Source organism: Seriola lalandi, unplaced genomic scaffold (assembly GCF_002814215.2).
Source record: "Seriola lalandi dorsalis isolate HSWRI2012SDOR001 ecotype SW California unplaced genomic scaffold, Sedor1 jcf7180002055006, whole genome shotgun sequence".
In the NCBI taxonomy this organism is placed as follows: domain Eukaryota; kingdom Metazoa; phylum Chordata; class Actinopteri; order Carangiformes; family Carangidae; genus Seriola; species Seriola lalandi.
Window position 1 is genome coordinate 256,552 of NW_019525549.1, and position 23,672 is coordinate 280,223.

Consider the following 23,672-nt stretch of genomic DNA (forward strand, 5'->3'; position numbering starts at 1 on the left):
TTTATCTGTTCCCATGATCCTATTTTCTCTCTCACTCTCACTCTCTCTCAGACTTTCAACTAAATCTAAAGTTGATCCACATGGATATGCTGCTGGAGGACCACTTTATTCACCTAGAAACCAGAGGTCTGAAACCCAACGGGACCTTTGTGCAAATGTTACTACAGGTAAAGATAGTGCATTTGGTAAGAAACACTTACGGCTTATGGAGACAATGCTGTCATAATTTCCCTGCATCACAACTCAGTCTGGATACAAACTCCCACATATTTACTATGTGGAATATATAGTCATTATATAGAATGCAGGGTGTGTTGGATGGTGGTGTTTTAAACTCACAAGACAAAACAACAAGGTAGGAGGGCACAAAATTCAGATTGATGAGCGCACAAGAGGTGCATTAATGTACAAATGCAATAAGTGATGGCCTGCTTATAATCCAGTTTAGCATTAGAGCTAAACTGGAAGGAGCAGCAGTACACTTGGGTGAACTTGAATTCAGGTGACTAACAGTGTACACTGGAGACTGAGGATGTTTGTAACATGGGTCAGTGGTAACACTTCCAATTTCTCCAATCAGGAACAAGTTATAAATCACCTTATTCATTCTGTACTCAATATAGTCTTTATTGCACATGTGAGGAAGTAGCTCCCTGTGACAGACACAGACTATTTTAGAGGGAAAAATGCATTTTGAGGTAGTTTTTAAAAAAATATATATTTATAATAGCCACCTGCTTTGTCGTTAAACTCTTCAAACTTATGTCATGCATATGTGAGATGTAGATGTTTTTCATGCTAGTTCTAAGTGCTAATGTTTTAGCTGTTAGCTGTAAATTAAGCGACTTCATGGCTACAAGAGTCTGGGTTAGTTGTAACAACAATACACACAATGTTACAAAGTCATTTTATTGTTGAATAAAAACCTTCATGTTTTTGTCATACATTTCACCCCAGGATTTGTTACAACTAACCTGGATCATGTGGGTCAACTTGTAGCGTTTCACTCCTTGTGTTTGAGACTAAACCACTGACCTTTTTTGTTTGCGCTGCAGAGAAACACCTACACCATTTAATAGGTCTCCCCCTAGTGTTAGTACATACTTTACAATGTAGCATGGTTTTCAGGGAAAAAGTTTAAAGAAAAAAAATCTTGAAGAGTTCCTGTCTCACTAACAACTGGTGTTCTAGAGTCTTATTTTAAATGTCTATTAATTGTTCCCTAGCTGAAGAAGTGGTTGCTACTAAATTAACTACTGTCACCCTGTTCAGTATTGTTCTCTTGTACCATTTTAAATGTGCTTGTATTGATTTTGATTATCTTAAGATGTATGTACCATATTTGTACCTAATCAGTGCTTTTATTTTAAATGAGTGCGATTTGCCGGTGCTCATAAAGTTCTATGTGCATGTCTTTTAAAATGAATAGTTTTAACAAGACTCCAGAAGAGTCTACAGCCTTGCTAGTAGCTCTTTCAGGTTGTACTTAGGCATAGAACACTTGCATAACAATATTGTTGGCAGTTTGTTGGTCATTATTTCAGAGTTTGTCTGGGACGACACGAGATAAAAAGGTTTGTAGAATTTGGTTAGCGGCTAACTTCCGTATTGCTAGCTGTAGTCCGGTCTCTGTCTCTTTGGCTTACTTGCCTCACTAACATTAGCTAGTTAACACCGGTCGCCTTATGGGGTTTCCAGCCACGAACACAAGAGGCAAGCTTGTAACTGCTACATTACAAACCACATAATTAGAACCATGAGTAAAGTATTGAGATAATATACTCAGTAGGTGTTAAATGTCAAAATTTGATATTTAGTTGCTGATATGTTTGCAATGATGTTTTCTTGTTTTTTTTTTTATTTTTTTTTTTATTGATTTTGATGAGAAAATAGATAATACCTTAATACCCTGACCTTTTTCATTGCTGGATTTAGCAGTGCCTGACTCCGCCCCTAACTCCCAGCTAATCCAAATATGGTTAAAGAGGTGGGACATGTGTGGAAGACTTTGGTGTGTTGGTTTGTAGCAAGCATATGCTCACCCACCTGTCACTCAAAGAGGCCACGCCCTCAATTATATAACAATACAATATACAATTTTAAGTCTTGATAAAATGGAAACAGGTGAATTATATAAACAGCTGTCATGAAGGAGGAAATTAGCTCTAGAGACCAGGCTGTAAACATGTTTATTTCTGCTGTAAAGTTGGACATTTTAACATGGGAGTCTATGGGGATTGACTCACTGTCTGAGCCAGACTCTAGTGGTCGTTAGAGGAACTGCAGTTTTTTGGTTCTTCAGTGTTGGCTTCATTTTTCAACCAGCACATACATATTGCACTGTTGACGGAAGAACAAAACAGGAGTGACAAAGCGCTGGAGCTCTGGAGGGGAAGAAGCAGGGGCAGACTGAGATGAGGGTGAGAGTGAGTCTTCATGGACTAAATAAATAAGTGCACTGAAACACTCAATTACAGAACGTACTCAGTATGTGCAAGTTGGTCGGTTTCATTTTCTCTTCCTAATAATTCATTTAACTAATAAGTTAAGACTGTGGACTTTAAGATCTTTCTGATCACTCTTGTTTGAGAATGCTACGTTCTCTGTGAGAGCCCAGGGATTGAGGGAAGAAACAATAAATGAAATAGTTAACTGGGCAAGTTTAAATCCACCACTCGACCAGGTTCTTCCTGTGTCTGTCTTCTGGGTGATCCAGTGGTCCCCCCCACAGTCCTCAGACACACCGGTCAGGTAGCATGGACAATTGCCTGTAGATGTGCTGGTGTGTCAAATCTGGTTTCAGCCCATGCAGTGCCAATCCCACATGAGACATTCATTCCACAGTCTCACTCGACATTCTTCCAGTTACCTAGCGACAAATCCATTCATGAACAATTTTGTAAACTCTTTATGCATCATTTGTGGTTTGCACAACTGGATGTGCTATAAAATAATTGAATCTTGTCTAAGGTGTGTACAAACATTCCTGAAACACTAAATCAAGGAGAACTCTTCTAAAATCATGTCATTCAATTTAAATAAATGGAGATGTGGGTCTGCAGTTGTGCCTGTGACACTGACATGTGGTTGTCAGTCATAGATCACATTTTCAGGTTGTAGCTACAGCTTTGGAACATGAATTACACAGTAATGGAAGTACTGCACTAAAGTAGTTGTAAGGCACCTTATGTTATGATGGAATTAACTTTTCACTGTACTACGTTTTTCTGACAGCTGCTGGACACCTCGGATATTGTGGAAAAGAGTCTCCCTCCATGTTTTTCTGGAATTGAGCTTTAAAGTTTTATTTTTTGTGCTTTGTAAGTGCAAGTATTTTTACATCATTGTGTCACAACATTTACTTAAGTAAGGGAAGTATCTCAGTACTTCTTTCACCTCTGCAGCCCTTTAACTTCAGATTTCAGGAGTATTTCAGAGAATTTTATGATCTATGATTCAGATTTAAAATAAAGAAAAAAAACAAAGAAACAATGAGGTAAAAATATCCACAGGGTCAGTAGTGAAAGAAGTATTTAGATCCTTTACTTGGTAAAAGTACACAATATAGCACACTGTAAAAAAAATACATTACAAACAAAAGTCCAGCATTCAAAATCCTACTTAAGTAAAAATACAAGTAGTCACTACAAAAAGCACCGTGAATGGCCCATTATTGAATATCACATCATCAAACAATGCATCAAGAACTTCAGTGTAGTTGACTGAGGCGGAGTTAGTTTGAGCTACGCAGCGTTTAGTTCAGTGGTTCAGAGCGGTTGTGATGATGATTCAGGTTGGAGAGTAGAAAGATGAAGTTGTGACATGCAGATCTGTCTTCTTTTTTTTAGACTTTTCCAATTTTTTGTGAAATACTGGATAACTTTACTTCTGACACAGAAGCTCAGAGGGCAACTTTAATAACAACTCACAGATATCAGAGCCATGTCAAGGGGCCCCAGATAGACCTTGACAAAATGTTTGGTGTAATCCCTAACAGTTTATTTAATAAGATTGTGACATTTTTAATGTGTGAATGTAATAAAATCTAATAAATGTAGTGGAGTAAAGTACACTATACACTCATGAGCACTTTATTTCAGGAACAGCACCCTAACTCTGGGTAGTTCCTCACTTCTTCATGTCATGGATCCACCAGATGTTGAAACTTTGACTCTGCTCCATGTAGAAATGATGCATCACATCATTTCTACTGATTCATCAGCTGCACATTCAAGCTGCCAATCTCCTGTTCTACTACATTCCAAAGGTGGTCTGCCGAATTCAGGGCTGGAAACTATCCACACACATGAATATACATGAAATATTTACATACAACGATTAGCAAAAATACAAGCTTAATAAATATTCACACACCCCAACTATTGACCTAACAAATACCAATACATATCTTACATAATTCATTACAGTCGACCAGTACAACTGAATTGCCACTAGTTGTTGCCCTCCTGGAACTAATAATAGGTGTGTGAGCCTCTGGGGTGACCATGGCCTTCGATCATTTTAATCTCTACTACACATCTGTAACGTTTCCTCATGCTACTGTGGTGACAAAATCTGCCCATAGACATACGCTGTTGCGGCTGGTGGTAAACATAGTTTGAAATGACTTTTGCTTTGTGAGCTGCTAATCGCTGAGGGTTCCCATTAGAAGACGGTAAACCATAAAGTGATGAACATGGTCAGCAAAATTAGGCATTCAAACCGTGATTTGTTCATATTTGTATATCAGCTCAAAGTGAGTCAAGAAAACATTCCCCACACCATCAGACCACCACCACCAGCCTGGGCTGTTGACACAAGGTAGGCTGGGTCCATGGATTCTTTGGATGCTGCAAATCCAGATCCCTCAGACCGGATCTTCAGCTCTCCAGTGTTGGTGAGTCTGTCTCCACTGCAGCCTCGAGTTTCTGTTCTTGGTGACAGGAAGTGGAACCTGTGGTGGTCAAGGTTGTACAGTTTGTTCATTCTGAGATGATTTTCTTCTCAGCACAGTTTGTAAAGAGTGGTTATCTGAGTGACCGTAGTCTTTCTGTCAACTCCAACCAGTCCGTACATTCTCCTCCACACCATGTTTTTGTTTCTGGCTAAAGACGAGCAGCTTCAGAAATACTCCGAGCAGCAGCCTGTCTCACACCAACAATCATGTTTTCCCCATCGTGATGTGTGATTTGAACATTAACTGAAGCTCCTGTACATCATGTTATGCATGATGATGTTATGCTGCCACATGATTGGCTGATCTGATAATAGCATGACTACGCAGGTCTTAATACAGTGCTTGGTGAGTGTATACTTCAGTGTAGTGCAGTAGAAGTATAAAGTAGCATAAAACCTCAAAACTGTACTTGCGTTAATGACCTTTGACCCGTTACTCCTCAGTGATGTGGTGGCACGTTCAGTGGAGTCTCTCATTACACTATGACACCATGTTCAGTTTGCTCTTTAGAGTGGATAGAAGACGATACAGTAAAAAAAAACAACAATAGTTTCAAATATTTTTATTCTTTACCGTAGAAACACTGTACATAAATTACTTTCTCTGAGACTAATATTGATGTACGGATAAGTGGAATTTCTCAACCTTCAAAATAAAAAAAGATAAACCCATAAAACATTGTCAACTTGTCTTCATTCTCTCTGAAAAAAGATTGGTAGATGTTAACTCTCTGAGTAAAGTTCCTGTCCTTTCTTTTCAAATGGTTCAAGTTGCCTTCCCACCTTTGTAAACACACACAGACACAAAGAAAACTCCTCTACAAGAGTACAGAGACTCACAATCAATGAGAAAACATCCACTTTGATTTTTGATCTATTACTGTTACTCATTAATGTCACTGATGGCGATGCACTGTCCCTTTAAGGAGAAACAAGCAAAAACGAGGAGAGAAGCAACAATTAGTTACTACTCACAGTAACCCCGCGGCCCCGAAGCCATGACAACATGTTTCTATTGCAAGCAATACTACTACCTTTGACTGATAAAAGCACAAGGTCTATGCATTATGAGTCTGAGTCACATTTTACAGAAGTGAAGGATTCCTGGTCTGACAGTGGAGCAGTGTTTACAGGACCGGTGAGCCCACTCGGTCCATGAAGTATACATCCACATAGAATGAGAGACGGCTGTGGCACCACTGTTGCCCTGCGTCCTCACACCGCTGTTTATGCTGTCTGAAACTGTATGATTTTTATAGACCTTGTAAAAAGCACAGGGGATGAGGAAGAGTGGTTTTAGAACTGACCGAACAGATCGTAGATGTCAGCAAGAAAGAAACAAAAGCACAACTCAAAGTTTCTGGTTTTGTTTAGTTCAGATCATGGTCCATTCCGATGGTGGTGGTGTAGTAATAGTAGTAATAGTGGTATAGGTAATAGTATGTAAACACTTTTTTGTTAATTTTTATATCCCATTTTTGTTTGAAGCAAATGCAAGTTTATATATAAAAACAAACAAAAAAATCCAAACAGAAAGTCAGTCTTTGTTTTTTTTTTTTTTTTTACCTTCATACAAATCGAAGTCCTTTTTTGTCTCTCTTAGAGAAAGTCCACAACAGTTCCACAAGGGTTCCATTCAGTGGCTGCAGCCATGGAAACAGATCCTACAGACCGGGCTCATATGGGTCTACAACCCAGAGCGACACATCTGGACCCACAGAGATATGATACCTGGAACATCTGGGAGTCGTCCACAGACATTTGTTACGTTGACAGTTTACAACTGTCTAAATGCTTGCGGGCACATCTAGTTGTGATGGCTGCTGAAATGCTCACTTGGCTGTTTAAAAGAGTCTACATCCCACTGTTTCACAGCTAGATAGCACATGATTACAGCACTCAGGTTAGCCCTGCCTAACGGGGGGGGGGGGGGGGGGGGGGGGCATGCGTGTGGGCTGTTTGAAGGCAGACGGCAGGGTGAGAGAAAGAATAAGAAAAAAAGAACCTCTTGCAGGTCATGAAAATGGGTTTAAACCCTCACAATTGTAGTTTTGTAATATTTCGTGTCAGTTGCGTTGAAGTGATTGTTACATCATCAGTCTGTAAATCCTACTATCATCCTCCGAACAAAGCAAATTTTCAAACGTGGGGTTTTTCTTCAGTGGCTAGTTTTGAGTCTGAAGGCAGTTCAGTCTGTGGCATCCATTTTCTGTTGAAACTGAACTTTGTATTAGTCTTTGACAGTCACAGGGGTTGATAATCTGCTGTGTTACCTCCTACCTATCTCACTCTGGCGTAGGAACTGGATGTTGTTAGCGCTGTCGGCTAGCTCAGGGTACTGCTCTATGGACAAGACGTAGTAGCCGTCGTAACCCAAAACTTTCCCGCTGCTCAGCAGCTGCCTTTTCTCTCCCTCCGTCCACAGCCGAACTCCTTCCTCCCCGTCTCTGACGCGCTGCTGTTCGCGGGCCCAGGCACTCGACAGCGCTCTCTGCCTGGCGTGCTCCAGGATTCGTGCTTTCTCTTCATCCAGCGTCGTCCCGTAACGCACGTGCAGGGTCAGCGCACCGTACTGCAGCTCCACGTCGGCGAAGCGTCGTGTTCTCCCGTTCATCACTGTTGTGGACTGGGCCACTGTGACGTTCACGCCATTCTCCAGTGATTTCCTGCCTGAGGTGAGCCGCAGTGCGCTGAGGTCATTCTCCGGCAGGCTGGTCTTGATGAAGTAGTGTGTGTCTTGTCCCTCCACTGTGAAATGTAGGTCCTCAAGGTAAAAGGCATTGTTTAAAACTGCAGCCACTTTGATGCAGTCCTCATTGGCGATGTTGAGAGCGTTGGTCACCACGCGGCCTTGGATCACAGCGAGCATCACTCCTTTTCCAATAAGAGACTTGACGGTGGCGAACCACAGCCAGGATTTGGCGTGGTCAGAATGGCGCCGGCTGAGCTGAATCTCTGGCATGCGCTCAAAGGATAGGAAGGCCCGGGACTGACGAGTCACCTCCTGCTGGACACCTGATATAGACTGGTGACGAGAGAACCAAGAAGTCATGTTTGGATTAATGCGATGCTAAGATTTATCAAAGTATTACAAAAACACGGCATTAAACGAACACTGCACGATAACACAGACAATATGGAAAAACGCATGGGTTACTAAATCTCATCTAGTGTCTCAGATATTTCTGGCATTAAGAAGAATTTGCAGCAGAAAAACGTGATGCACTTTGCAGCTTTGTTTGTCTTAAGAAACTGAAGACAGAAATCATAATATTGTCTGAATTACTGTTTGTTAAGGGAGTTACTGTAGGTTCCCCAACTGTTCTTGTATTAATGCTGCAGACTGAGACAAGCTGAAGGTAACTAACACAAAAAACAGCCTTTGAAGGTTTGTAGTTATTTAGCTTTTCTCTTTCTTAACACATGTTCTGCCCTGGCAAAACAGTAACAAGCAACACGACTCTTCTAGAGTAGTAGAGTAGAGTGAAGATGAACAGTGGCTGTTCAGTAACTATGAACTAAGTCTAACAAATGAGTGTTTAGACTCATATTCAGAGCATCTTATCCTTATACAATCAGGCACTGAAAATAATGGATAAAAAGCCTGTCCGATTGGCATCACGGTCACATACTGAAACATTACAATCTACTTGATTCATCTTTGCTTTCTCAATTTACTTAATAAATGGATCAACAGTTTAGCCCCAGACTCTCTCTCCAGATATATCCAAAAGTAACACAGTAACAGAGTAACTAGGAACACGGTGAATGGCGACTAATAATAATGATATATCGTAGATCTAAATCAGCTTCCTCCATAAAGGGCTGTCAACTCATCAAATTAACTCCAGATATAAATTTCATTCATTTCTAGGTAACTATCTATTGTGAATGGTTTTATTTGACTGTTTGTAGTTTGTTTTTGTCTCTTTTTAGACTGAACATCTGTATATTTAAGCTAATTGTATGATATTATCAATTGTGTTGTCTGTTTTGTGTTATTTTGGCCATTGCCTGTTTAGATTACATTACACATGTAAAAGTCCAACGAGGGACAGGAGTGGAGAATTAGCAACAGCTATGTCTGTGCAACACATTAGCTTCATGCTTCGTTTTGAAACTGTCTGAAATTGGATCGTCCCTATTGAATAAATAAATGAACAAAAAAAAATCTTGTTATTTTCTTAGTTGAAATGAACTAGAAGGAAACAGCTGCAGAACAATACTGCACTAAAGCATAGTTAGTGTGTGTGTGTGTGTGTGTGTGTATGGCCGATCAACACCCCTGTAGCTTGTGAATCTCCGAGTGAGAGAGGCCGCTACAACACTCAGTACATTCACACTTGAGCTAACACTGTTGCTCCGTCCAAGTCTCTCGCTTCCTTCCTCATTTTCACTTATTTTCTCTCCGTTCCTCTCTGAAGCTGCCACGTCTATTCTCATCTTCATTAGCCATAGTTCACACTGGAGTCTTTGTTTCTCTGAGTTTCAGCACAGAAAGTGTGACTTCCTGATAACCTGTCCACCAAACAAGTGTATAAATAATAACTGAGTGTAGAACAAGAAAAGAGAAAGGGGCAGAGAAGCAGCTTTAAGCTGAGAAAGGCATGAATGATTGGTTTGCTTGGATGACTCTTTATTGTCTCCTCTCCTCATTTCCTTTCTCATTATTCTCACTCCATTTCCTCCTACATATCCTCTTTCCCCTTCATTTCCTGATTTTCTTTTTTCTATCAATGTCAGGTTGTCTCTTGATTTCCTCGTCTTCTCACTGTTGGTTTCTCACATAAAATGGTTATTTCCTTCTCAATTTTCAGTTTGTATTTTCAGCTTGATTTTCATGAATTTCGTCTCCATGTCATATCCTTTTCTTTACTGTGTTTTTATTTTGCATGCAAAAATGCTTTTTATTTTTTCTCTCCTAATGCTAATTTTATTCGATTTATGCATTACTGTATTTTAATTATCACCAAAGCCAAAACAATAAATCCTCTTTGAGCTATTACTGACTGGGGTGTGGTCAGAAGCAGAGCGGTGGGGAACCTTTTCTGTTGCAGCCCTTTCTTGAAGCACTTTGGATTCACTCATTAAAAACTAAAGGGTTGAACAAGGAATTAGTGCTGAGTTGTTTTTTAAAACCTGGTATTTTTTCTATAACCTATAAGGTTATAAGCCTCATTACACCTGTAGTATGTTAGATAGAAAGTCATTTCTTTCCATCATCATATACATGGGCCCCACGCGGTTCTCTTGTATTGTATCAGTATCAGAGTTTTTTTTAAGGTTTTTTCATATCTTTCTATTTTAAATATTTATTAATAATATATTTATTAATTATTATTTTATCACAACTTTTTGTAATTGTTCACACTTGTTAATGGGGACATATAGCTCTTAATTTTAATTTCATACAAGCTATTTGTCCTGGTTTTGTTCCCATCATTGTGTGCTGTTCATCTGTGTGACACACCTTTATTCTCTAGCCTTTATATAGTGGATAGTTTAGAGCCCTATCTACACATCTTGTATTCTGGGACATCCCTGGCCATGGTGTTCTTTAGGATTGTCTTTTGCTCTACGTATGACAGGTGAAATACTCTGTATGCCTCTTTGATGTTGTGTGTTTTTAATTGTAAGTTGTGCTTACCTCTTCTTATTGTGTAGAAGTGAGATGGTATAGGTTTATAGAAGATTTTGCTCTTGAACGTCTAATTTAACTATTTGTTGTTCTGTTGCTGATGTCATGTAGCCACGCCCCCTATGGTGCTTCATTCACAGATGCACCTCATCAAGCAATCATGTTCTAACCTCAGCTGTTTCTAAATATATTATCTGATCTACCCCAGTTTCTTACGCTGATGATGCTTATAGCTGGAACCTGTTCGTTGTTTGCTCCATATGAAATATCAAGACTATTCAAGTGTGAGTGCTGCATCTCCTTTAGCCCAGCTTCAGACAGGCGGGATGTTGCACCCAAATCATCTATCATTTATTCAAGCACTCTATCTAAGAGTGCTTAGGATACATACAGGCAGGTCATCCCACAGCTGGCTCTTCTTCATCTCCAGCGATGGCTGCGTCAGGTCAAATTTAGGAATAGGGAATCCTGGGATTGCGTTGTGGAGATGGAAGCCAAATGTGACCAACCAGATATTGACATCTACATAGACAGAGAGAGAAAAAGTGAAGAAGAAGAACATACAGTAATGATAAATACTGTGGCTTTGTGTATTTCTTTCCTTTGATAGATGCCTCACATTGTTGCAGCCCATTACTTCCAATTACTACAATCCAAAATCTCTCTGACCCAAATGCTGCATCATTTCAAATCTCTATTACAGTAAGTTTATGTTCCACCTGGCAGATGAAAAATAAGACACTTTGGCACCTGTTGCGCCCATTTCACCTTAATGTTCAGCTCTCAGTGCTGGGCAGTGGAGCAAAAGCAATTAACTCTAAGACTGTCATATATTTAATTTTCATTAGAATAGCATGTGGGAATTCATAAAACCTCCCACTTCATTATTCAAACTGAGGATACAACATAAACATTTAGTTTCCTGTTCCACTGAAGAAGAGTAATACAACGCTGCACTACAGAACTAGAGCACTGGTATTTTGTTTTTTATTTATCTGAATCCACAAATGAATGAAAGAATCCCAGGAGTTTTAAAAAACAGTTTAGACTATAACCCAACCCATTACTGTCTTTATGTGAAGTAAAAGTATGAACCACAGTGAACAGTATGGGACCCAGAATAGAAGGACAACTATACTTAAAAACTTTAATTTTCTTCTAATGGAACATCTAAACCAGCGGGTCCCAACCTTTTCCAACTCATGGTCCACTTGAAAATGTCAAAAATGTTGGCAGCCACCATCCAACCCCCAACCCCCACAGAGGCCAAATAATGCATTCTCAGAGCATAATTTAATGATGACAATTGAATATTTAGGACTGAACTGAAGCAGGGGAAACTTTATTTCCTTTTAATTCTTCCTGTTGCTAACCAGCTATCCATTTTCATACTCCAGTTTTTTGCCGTGGATGTGATCTTTTAGCTCGCAATAAAGTATGCGATATTATCCAGACAACATAAAAGTTTCTATCAGTGACGTATCACAGTCATAGGCCTTAAGGCAAGAAAAAAAAACCAACAAGGAGTTTTTAAACATTTTTCATGCATGTTTTTAAAGATCATTTCATTTTAAAATATTTAAAAACTTTTCATATTTTTATACATTTTTCTATAATTAACCCTTTTCATCAAACAAATCACTGTTTTGCAAATGATTTGTCGGCCCACAAAACGTGGCTGGGCTGTACCTCCTCATGTTTTCTTCTTACCTGTGACGTATTCTTTGACCTGGTGGATCTTGCTGATTGGGTTGTTGCCTCGGAACATATAGAGGTTGAAGGGCTGAGGATCTTTACCCACACGCGTCCATGTGCTGATGTCAGGAGTGGTCCACCTTCGTCACAAACACAGTCAGGTCAGATGTGACGCTAACGAAGCAGGAACACGGAATCACATCATACTTGGACTGAAAATGAGTGAGTAAGTGACAGACTGCCCACCTCCCAGCAGGGATATCGTAGTCTCTGTCTCCAAAATGCAGCAGTCGTGTCAGAGGATCGTACAGGCCTCCATGGAAACCAATGACTAGTACAAAGTCTGGGTTGGAATCAAAGTAAACCTCGCCATACGCCGTGTACTGCACCTACACAAACACAAACAGAAATGTATCACCTGATATGGACACACATAGATAGATAGATAGATAGATAGATAGATAGAAAGATAGATAGATAGATAGATAGATAGATAGATAGATGATAGATGGATGGATGGATGGATGGATGGATGGATGGATAGATAGATAGATAGATAGATAGATAGAAAGATAGATAGATAGATAGATAGATAGATAGATAGATAGATAGATAGATAGATAGATAGATAGATACTTTATTTATCCCCTAGGGGAAATTCATGAAAAACGATTTGGTTGAATGCAACACGGTGCTTCCTTCCTCTGCTCACTTACCTGTTTAAGCAACAGTCCATTGTTGCTGAAGACGGCCAGTGGTGTCCCAGTGTTATCACATGCAATATAAAACTCCTCTCCACTGCTAATCTCCATAGCAAACACATGGCCCTGTGCAGCAATAAACAATCAATCAATCAATCAATCAAATCAGACTTTATTTGTATAGCACTTTTCATGCAAACACAAAGTGCTTTACAGATTAAAATCAATAAAAAACAACCCCCTCACACACAAGCTCTCTCTCTCTCTCTCTCTCTCACACACACACACACAGACACAGACACACACACCCATAACACAAAATAGTAAAGGTAAAACAATTAAATGCTAAAAGAGAGGAGATGTTCGGAAGAGAGTAAAACCAAAAATAAAAGTAGAAATAAAATAAGTAACCACAAATAAAAGTAGGATTTTAAAAGGAAAACAATCCAGAAAATAATCATAGAATAAAAGGATGAGTATATGAGTATAATAATAATAATTATGGTGTCTTTTATCATTCTACAACTCCACAAGTGATAAGAGGAGGGCTATAAACAAAATAATGATGTCACTATTACTATTAATCATTTAGTGCAGCTGATTCACAAATCATTCTCATCAAACAAAACAAGTTCATCACAGGTTCCCTAACCTGATTTTTCCAAAGGTATTTTTCTGTGATGTCAGACTGCTCCTCTCTGATTGTGATGCTATTTACTATGCTTATCCTATGATTGGTGGAGAGGAACCTCCTCCACACACACTATAATCATAAATCAAAAGATGGGCGTTAAATCCAAATGTGACTGATGAACAGCTGTGTTGGGAGAAAGCTAGACTCTTTCAGATTCAGTGTTTTAAGAAGTATGAAAACAACGACTTCAGTTGTGTTTTTAGTCTTTGTATCATATTCTAAAGCCTTTTTATTCTATAGGCTCTACAGTCAGTCAGTCAGTCAGTCAGTCAGTCAGTCAGTCAGTCAGTCAGTCAGTCAGCAGGTTGTTTCAGAGTCATTAGGTTTCCTAAAATGTGGAACAATACTACTGTGCACTGTTACAGGCAGCATGTCTTCCTGGTGCTTTTGTCCCTTCCCTGTCCTGTCTCCCCTGTAGCCCCGCCCACGCTGTTCCTGATTACTCCATGAGATCCACCTGGCCTGGGTGGAAAGGGTTAAAGCTCTGGTGGCAGCAACAGCAGGGCTTGCCGCCTCTCAGCCTGGGGTTTTTGTTGCATTCTGATTTTTGTGTCTTTTGTTGTCTTAATTTAGTGTCCTGGTAGTTTTGGGGTGTAACAGCACTCACATAAAAAATGTACTTTTGAATACTTCAGTATTTATAAAATCAAGTACTCCAGGAGTTTAACTCCAGTAAAAACTTAACTGAACAACTTTCACTTGTATTGGAGTAATATTTGACCAGGAGGATCTGTACTGTGACTCCAGTAATGAAGCTGTGAACTTCTGGTTAGCTGTGATATCATCACATTTCAAATGACTTTTCCAGTGTAGCTACCTGCAGATCGTAGTAAAAGGATGTGATCTCTGAGCTGGAGTGGTTATAGACATGGGTGATCCTGGTGGGGTAGTTCAAGTCAGCGTAGAAGAACTGCAGGTGCTGGCCCAGACTGTTTCTAGATGCCACACGCCGACCCAGACCATCGTAACGGTACTGGATGGTCCAGCTGGCTGCTTTACTGTAGACACGAACTAGAAGACCTGAATTACAAATGATAAAGAGGAAGAAAAGGATGTGAAGAATTAGAACTAGACAAGCTTTCAATGGGATTGTTCCATTTTTCTGCAAACAAAAAAGAAATGTTTATAGGTACGATCACATAATTCTACACATGTGGGGTTAAGTCAGTGTCATGAGGTGAAGTAAATCCATGCAATTATTTTGTTGGTCAAGTTCAACTTTGGTGAACTCTGACACAAGTTCATGCTGTTGACCAATAGCAAGCCATCTCGACAGTGACATGGAGGCAACAGAGACGGAGGAACCTGTTATCTCTTGTTAGCATCCGTTCTTTAATCCTCATCTGTCGGAAGTTGATCGTACAAATACATGACTGTTATCATCATTATCTAGCTTAATAACTGACAGTTAGCAAGCTAGCTACCGCGGAGAGCTACTGTGATCATGACTGTGACTGAGCAGCGCTGGCATGTTTCTAACTGGCAGTAACTCGCCAACCAGCACCAAGCTTCTAACGCTTCATATGGATGCAGAGATGAACTTTGCTGGTGTGACTGAATACTCAGCACAAGATACTAATTTCCACCTTTAGAGTTGTATTCGAATATCTCCGCTCCTCTCTGTCTCAGGAAACCGTCTTCATCAAGCCTGTACTGAACATCTCCAAGACGAGTGATCCTGTCCCTCAGGTCGTAGCGTAGAGGCGTTAACCGACCGCTGTTCCCAGGGTTCAGCAGATGCAGGTTCCCATTCAGATCATAGTTATACCTGCAAGGCCAGAAAATGGTACTATCAGCGTTTGGCATCATGAAATGATAGTGCTTTCATCAGTTTAATGTTGTAATCCTACCTCCACACCATCTTCTCATTGAGGGAGACTGTCTGCAGCTGTCCATCAACGTCATACTCGTAACCATATTTGGTCGTGTTGGCGAACGGTCCAATCTTGATCTCACGCTTGGTGACACGGCCCATGTTGTCGTACTGAATGGTGATCCAGTACATCAGAGACCTGAAGATCTCATACTGGATCTCCTTGATGCGGCCGTGCTGGTCGAAGTGTTTGGTGTAGGTCATCACCGCTGTGGAGATGATCTGAGACAGCGGGGAGTTCAGAAAATCAACACAAGCCCTGCTGATCAGACTTCAACAGATAGACTGACGAGACACCACATTAACACTGAACAGATGCCATTCAGGGAGGTTTTCTGTCAAACGCAATGATGAGCAGCTGTATTTGAGGAATTCAGGTGAATGACTCAAGGCCTGTGTTGAGATTTCTGTTGTGATTTGGCGATAACTCCTGAGAATCAGACTGAAAGTTAAAGCTTGACTAAAAACAGTAATCTGAATCAAAACAGTAGGTAAATGTTTTCATTGTATTCTTGAGGGATGCATTTTATTTGTAATTCGCATAACGTAAGGTCTGTTGAATACATCATTTTATCAGACAAAATGTTGTGATATGATGTTCCAGCCATACCTCCCACCCCGATGACTCTCACTGCCAAGTGCAGCTGTGAAAAACTCCTACTGTGATAAACAGTAAATTCACGCAATTAAGGTTTTCACTGGGAGCCACTGTTTCAGCTGCACACCAGTCAGGAGGTGGAGGACCGTGGGTGAAGCCAAACAATTGGTTCATTTAACTTTTAGGTTGAGGATGTATGAAGGATGCCAGCTATCAATGTCAGTTTCTTCAAAGGTCCATATTGTCTAAAGGTAGATGTCCATGTGTTGTGTGATTATAAAGCAGGTCTAGGTTCTATATTAATACTGTGAAAGTATCAAAGCTTCAGTCCACAGAGAGGGACTTTGTGATGTCACAACAAAGCAGTCACCGCCCTCAGCCATTCCCCGAAGCGTGTTTACCTGAAATCTGCTACATTTTTATTGGATCACTTAGAAAACAGTCAGCCAATCAGAAGAAAGGCTCAGAGCCTCCTCTCCTCTGATTGGCTCACCAACCTGTTGTTACTAGAGCTCCAGAGAGAAGCCTGAGAGAGGAGATGTAACACTACATTGAGATGGTTTTTGGTTCTTAAAACCACAAATATATCTTCTATCTTATCAACACTTCAAATAAAACACAGGAGAAGAGGAAAATGTTAAGCTTTAAAAGCCTGATCAGTTAGTTAGTATCACCTCTAACTCAATATTGAGGTTTATGAGGTACTTTTTCTTATTTATTCATCTTTGAAGGACAACAGTCCTGTCTTACCTGATTGATATCATAGTAGATGACTCCAAACTTCCCAAACTGCTCCACCTTCCCAGATATATCATCGAACTGATAGAGGTCTATTGGCAGTGGCGTCTCATTGATTACAGCCTGCATGCTGGTAACCCTGAAGCTGTTGTCGTAGGTGTAGTCAAAGCGTGCGTTCACCATCCCGTCCTCGCTGAAGCGGAATATTTGCCGGTCGACCAGCGGGCCAATCTGGCGGTAGCGGATGGAGCAGATGAAGCCTTCGCTCTGAAGGTTGACGGTTTTCAGCACGCCAGCGGTCTCATCATATGTGAAACTGACCCGCGTTGAGTCATACAGGATCTCTGCCAGCTTGTTCTGATGTGATAAGTAAAACAGTGCAGTATGTGTTTACAATAATGGACCGTCTAGAACATCAGATCCTTTTCACCCAGGATAAGCTACACCATCAGTTAACGCCAACGTCAGAGTCCCTGTTCATTCTCTGCTGCAGCTGAGATTCATGCATATCATGCCCCCCCCCCCACCACCACCCTTGGGTCCATGTGAGTGTTTCTTTAGAGTTCCCCATCTGCAGACTGTATTGATCTCCCCCTACTTTGGCATTAAATTACTGGAAACAGAGCCTTGATGCATCTATTCCATCTGCTGTCTATATATCTAATTATCCTGTTCTTGTTTTTATTTACTATTACAATTACATACAATATGTAACTATTCATATTCATTCATATCATATTCACATGAAACTGAATCTAATCGTTTTAATTTTACTACTATATCAATTTGAATTTTCATTGCAAATACAGGGGAAAGGATGATACTGATATATAAGATTATATATATAATAATCATAATCATCAACTACATACAGTATGTACTTAAAAATAAACAAATATATTAACAATACGAATGTAAATTTGCATACAGGGCCACACAATGATTCGAAATATAATCAAAATCACAATATGGTTAAGTGCTATATCCAAATCACAGGAGCTGCAAAAAATCATAGGACCAGCAATTTTTTTGAAGTTAAAATGTGTCACATTGTTGTGCATTGTTAGCACCATAATGTTGTGGCACTGCAGAGATGCCCCGGACTACAAATCATTCTCTCCAGATGTAAAGGAACATGTTTGTTTGGTAGAAGACCAACAAAAATCACATCATCATCATTTTTATAATTATTTCAGTGAAAATTAAAAAAAAAAAAGAACTATTCCAACTGAATTAAAATATCTGGCAAAACATATATTTATTTATTTTTTTGCATCTCATTTGCATATTGTGCAGCCCTGCAGGTAACTGATAATAATGATTTGTTCCTTTTATAATTAATATGTTTAATGACTGTGTAAAAAACATAAATCAAATACCTGTCTGCGATATTTGTACAATATGTGACGGCCAGTGCCCAGATGGGCAACTCTGAGGAGCTAGAGAGAGAGAGAGAGAGAGAGAGAGAGAGCGAGAGACAGAGAGAGGGAGAGGGAGAGAGAGAGATATGAGCAGTTTTAATATCATTAAAATGACTTGGGTCGCTGATCGGACTCGAACAAAACTCAGGACTCAAAAAGTTCATTACGGCTGTCCACGAGAAATGTATGACTGTCTTACAGTCATGAAACAGTATAATGTAAGTGAGAAAGTGAACTACAATGACTGCAAAAGTATTATGGGTAACACTCAAACATCAAGAAAAAAAAGTATTTTCCAGTGGTGTAAATGCTGTTCTGTAAAAATAAAAAAGAAAAAGCGATATAAATCACACTCTCACACTCACACTCACACACACACACACACACACACACACACACACACACACAGACCTGGCCATCTTCAGAGTAGTCCACAGTGACGGAGGCGTTGCTCTCTGGGGGGGTATAGATGTTCCTGTAGTATCCGATGGATCTGATGGTCTGCATGGTGTGTCGAGCCACGCTGGGCATAGTGACGGCTGACAGATGGTCCCCTGAGTCATAGTCAAAGATGTATTGGTGCTGGCTGTGTAGCAGCAAGACCATGGACTGTTAGAGAGAGGGCAGAAGAAAGGAAAGTATGCAGCATGGCGTCAGAGCAGTTTACATTTACACAGTGTTGTGCTGTGGAACAACAAAAGATAACTGAAATAATATAGATATTATGGGCATGGGGGAACCTGCATCATATCATGGAAACACTATAATGAGAAGCAAATAATATTCATCTGCCTCACAGAAGTTGCTGCCTGTCGCTGCTTACACAGAAAATAAAAGTGGTGTTTGTGTAATGAACCTAATGGTACGTGTGATGACACTGTGGGACGTGCTACATCCACATCAATCCACATTATAAGTAAATGAATGTACCAAGCACAGCTGGCAGTACATCTTTTAATTCGCTTTCGATAGATGAATACGATACTAGATCTGGTCCTTATGCAAAATCCAGCTCATGTGGCAGCTAAGTGGTGTTTCATTTGCAGCCCTTTGTTAGCCCAGCTAATAGTAGCTATTTAGCTACTGAGGCATGTGTGTGTTTATGTAGATGCACACACATCACCACTGTGCTGTGTCTGGTTTCCAGTGCAGGGAAGATTTTTTATGGTAATTTGTTCACCGGGGCCTGGAACCCTTCAGGTGACTTGCATCTCTTAGGTCTGAAATGGAAAGAATCCTGCCAACATCTGGGAGAGAATTGATGTGGTTTCTGGGGCTAGTGGGGTATTACTACAGTTTTTCTGCTGTGGCGGCTCCATTGGCTGAACTCTTGTGTAAAAAAATACTCCCTTTGTCTGGTCTCCTCACTGTCAAGCTGATCTGACCTTTTAAGATACAGGTGGATGCAAGTGAAATTGGTGCTGGGACTGTCCTCTTACAGAGAGAGAGAGGGAGGGGTGTGTGTGTGTGTGTGTGTTTGTGTGTGTGTGTGCGTGTGTGTCTCTCACCACGTTTTTGGCATAGTTGATTCACAGTAACAATAATAGAAGATTCAATGTTAATGTGTTTTTTTTATTTTTTATTTTATTATTTATTTTTTTACAGCCAATCAATCCAGGAAGTAGAGTGCCCTTCATGCAGCAAAGTAGAAAGGAAAGGTGTGGAGTTGGGGTGGTGGATGGGCATGTAGCACATCACTCTATTACTGACTGTAACAACAACCTTTCCCGTAGTGTTTTAGTTGCCTTACCCTGAATATAACTTATTTGCCACTTTATTACTGCTCCCTGACTTACCATACTGAAGCTGCCATGTGCAGATACCATAGAAAGGAAGAATGTGAGAAACATTGATATTGGAGGTAAAAAACAAAATACTGGGGGCAAAATTGACTAATGTTGACATTATTATCTAGTGATAAAATTGAGGGTGGCTCCTCGGATTCCAGAGTCCTCTCAGAAAGCTGACCCTCCCACCAAATGTCTCATCACTCATCATTTTCTATAAATGGTCAAATCCTTGTAGCAAGATAACAAAATGTAACCAGGTGAGTTATATACATGTGTCATGAAGGAGGAAATTAACTATAGAGACCAAAGCTGTTTTTGTACCAGGCTGTAAACATGTTGATTTCTGCTGTAAAGTTGGACATTTTAACATGGGAGTCTATGGGGACGGACTCACTGTTGGAGCCAGACTCCAGTGGTCATTAGAGCCCTGGAGGTTGCTGTATGTGTCTGAACAGCACCCATGTGTGACTCTACCAGGGTCTGATCCTGATAATTGAGCCTGATAATTGTGTGTGATCGCAAGTGGACCTGATCACACACAAAAGCACACTGCTTTTACGATGTCACCAGCATTCCAACATAAAGCGGACATGGCAGCAAAGGTCAAGGAAGCTGCTTTCACACTGAAACATGACCCAAAAAATCTATCACATTTTCCCTCCACTTGGATGCTCTGCTACTCCATTTGTCCCATTGGGGGTCTTCCACACTGCACTAACATTAGAACATGGGCACATATACTGTAGATCTGCTACAGGATGAGGAAAATTAAACATCTTTGTATAATAATGTGACTCCAGTTTCCTCCAGCTGTCCAGAACACAAGACAAATCCATGACTTTCAACACAGACATCATGTTCTCCTCGCCTCGCTCCGGACCTCCAACTAAACAGGTCAGAGAAGGGCTTTTTCCTTCTCTGAATGAAACTGATGTGATTTGATGTATTCTTGTGCATTAGTGTTTTTGTTTCTCTTTTGTATACCACTATATTGGATTTGTGTTGCCTAGAAGCAGATTGATTGTTTAATTCTTGTAGAGTGGACTCACAGACCAATCCTGCTTTTTGACAAAGAGGCTCCCAGTAAACTTTTTCAGGGAGGAGAGAAAGTGACAGATGGAAAAAGGAAGTGAATGAAAAACAAGTGTAAGCGAAGGTGAGAATGACACATGGAGTAATAAAATATGCCTCATTTATTCACTGAGGGGATAGTCTCTTTTCTATTTGCCTCGTCTTCAACTCCCTTGTTGTGTTTCTTGTTTTGTGCCTTCCCTTTTTCCCTTCTTCCATCTTTCTCTTTCACTTGTCTTCACTTCATTTCTGTCTCCCTTTGTCAGTTTCTCCTGTTTTGTTCAGTATTGACCAGGATCTCGTTTCCATTTTCTTTTCAAAACTCTAACCCAGACAAAAAAAAGCAAAAAAAAAAAGAAGAATACTTTCTTCTGGGAATGCTTCCTTATAGTTTACTTGGTTTGTTCCTTCTTTGCCTCCATAAAACATAACTCATCATTTGGACTATTTAGAAAAACACTGCCACAGCAAAAAACATTTACAATTCTTGAAAAGCACAATAGATACTTAATATAATTATATATATAAAATAATATAATAATAAAAATAATATAGAATAAATATAAATATAGAAAATATATCAGGTTAACTCATAGTAATCTGCTTTGGGAGAACTGTATACTGAAGTAATGTCTGAGATGTTCTGAAAGACACAAATGTCAGCAGTCAAGAAACACGAGTCATTGATGATGATGATGTAGAAGCAGATTCTTAAGGTGCTAAGATTTCAACCTTGCATTTAAACATTCACAGCCTTGTTAAGAACTATGATCAACAGAGAATTTTCATCCTCACTTCATCATGAATTTTCAGTTTTAGGTTTTCCTGAAGTGATGCTTTTGATCTTTTGGGAAAATTCCCAAGTAATGTGCATTTCATTATTGTTGGAGGACATGAATTGGTGCTGGTGCACTGATTTATTTACACAAGCTCCGGTACATTGAGGTAATGATACTGACTCACTTTTAATTGAAATTCTTTGTACTTGGGGACTTTAACATTGATCTGTTGAAAAGTGAGACTAATCCACTCACAGCAGATTTAAAGCCGTTTATGCTCCCACTGTGTTTAGCCCTTAATCTCAAAACCAACTGGAGTGACCTCTTCACTGGCAACCCTCACTGATAACATTTTGAACTAGTCTCTTGATGGTGATGTTTAAGTGGTATTTACTCTGACTTATCTGATCATATTCTAATTTCTCATTTTACTATGAGTGTAAATTACAAGATATTAAAACATAATAAAATATATGAGGACTTAAGTGCAGATTATTAAAGGAAGAGAGGAAAGCTGTTTCCAGTGTCTGATTGGTGAAATGTCTTTGAAAAGGTTCAGTGTCCTCATGTTGCATATCAGTCATTCATGGCCCCAATGACCTTTGCATTTAATGGATGTTTTCCTTTAGCTAATGTTCCTAAACTATTAATGTATAGATATCATAGACCCAGGTTTACTAAAGAGCTCAGCCGTCAGAGGGAAAATACTATATTTATGTATCCACCCCCTTCAGTCTGTCCGTGTTTAAGAGATACAGAAACAAAATTGACTATTCAATAAGAAGAGCTAAGAAACATACTTATTATTCCTACTTCCAAAATAAATGTATATTCCACATGTATTTTTTATCTAGAAACATGTGTATCAACCTGATACGGTATCTTCAGTGATCCGCACATAAAACTAGACATGTACATCATTTACACCTTCCGAGATTTAGAAGAATTCAATGTCATGGCAGCCGAGCTATGGAATAACTGCTAGCATATTGCTGCTCTCTCACACATTTTAAATTCAGGCTTGGAGCTCATTTAAGGAGCCAGACTTCTTGAATTTTGTATCTTGGGGCCTCATTTATACTGGCATTCTTGCATACATATGACATGACTTTAATAGTCTTTTTTTTCTTATGTATGTTGTACTATTATGTTTGTTTTTTTAATTGGTGAACTTTGTTCAAAATTTTAGATGTTTTAGTTTTTTTTGGGTGAGATCTATAGAGAAGCCCCTTTGGGTCTTCTAATCTCACAATCCCTTTTTATTCCCGATAAGTATTATGTTTTTTTAATTAGAAAACTCTCATTATTTCTTCCTCTCTCCTCATCTCATTGCTCCTGTTCCCATCATTTTTTCTCTCTCCTCACCCACAATCACTGTTCTCTGTGTCAGTCTCGCTCCTTCTCTGTCTAACATGATTCAAGTAAGCTACCACCATCCCCAGGGTCTTGTTCCCACAGTCGTACCTCTGTTGTTGCGCTCTCTTAAATATCCCTCTCTGTCACTCTTTTTCCATCACTTTCTAGAGCTCCAGCTGCTGTTTAGTGTTGGGCTCTGTCCTGAAAGACCCTCTGATGAAAATCCAGTGTTTAAGCTTGTTAATATCTATATCGTCACCTTCCTAAAATAATGGCCTAAGTCATGTTTTGACAAAAATGTTTTTTTTGCCTAAATCACCCCCTCATGATGCTGGCCACCTCTGGTAAAATCGCCTGAATCC

At 39.7% G+C, this 23,672-nt stretch overlaps 1 protein-coding gene across 1 annotated transcript in view; it reads right to left on the reverse strand.

The window, feature by feature from the left end:
* Positions 1 to 5,504: 5,504 nt before the first annotated feature.
* The window catches only part of tenm3 (teneurin transmembrane protein 3), a 206,170-nt gene continuing 188,002 nt past the window's right edge, over positions 5,505 to 23,672 (reverse strand). The window contains exons 41-52 of the mRNA XM_087171480.1: positions 20,111 to 20,120; positions 18,726 to 18,923; positions 18,273 to 18,332; positions 16,906 to 17,250; positions 15,535 to 15,779; positions 15,271 to 15,452; positions 14,502 to 14,704; positions 13,006 to 13,116; positions 12,536 to 12,678; positions 12,305 to 12,429; positions 10,986 to 11,116; positions 5,505 to 7,981 (exon numbers count right to left, since the gene is read on the reverse strand). Of these exons, the coding sequence (XP_087027606.1) occupies positions 7,226 to 7,981; positions 10,986 to 11,116; positions 12,305 to 12,429; positions 12,536 to 12,678; positions 13,006 to 13,116; positions 14,502 to 14,704; positions 15,271 to 15,452; positions 15,535 to 15,779; positions 16,906 to 17,250; positions 18,273 to 18,332; positions 18,726 to 18,923; positions 20,111 to 20,120 (2,509 nt within the window). The 3' untranslated portion in view covers positions 5,505 to 7,225. The remainder of the gene's footprint in view (positions 7,982 to 10,985; positions 11,117 to 12,304; positions 12,430 to 12,535; positions 12,679 to 13,005; positions 13,117 to 14,501; positions 14,705 to 15,270; positions 15,453 to 15,534; positions 15,780 to 16,905; positions 17,251 to 18,272; positions 18,333 to 18,725; positions 18,924 to 20,110; positions 20,121 to 23,672) is intronic.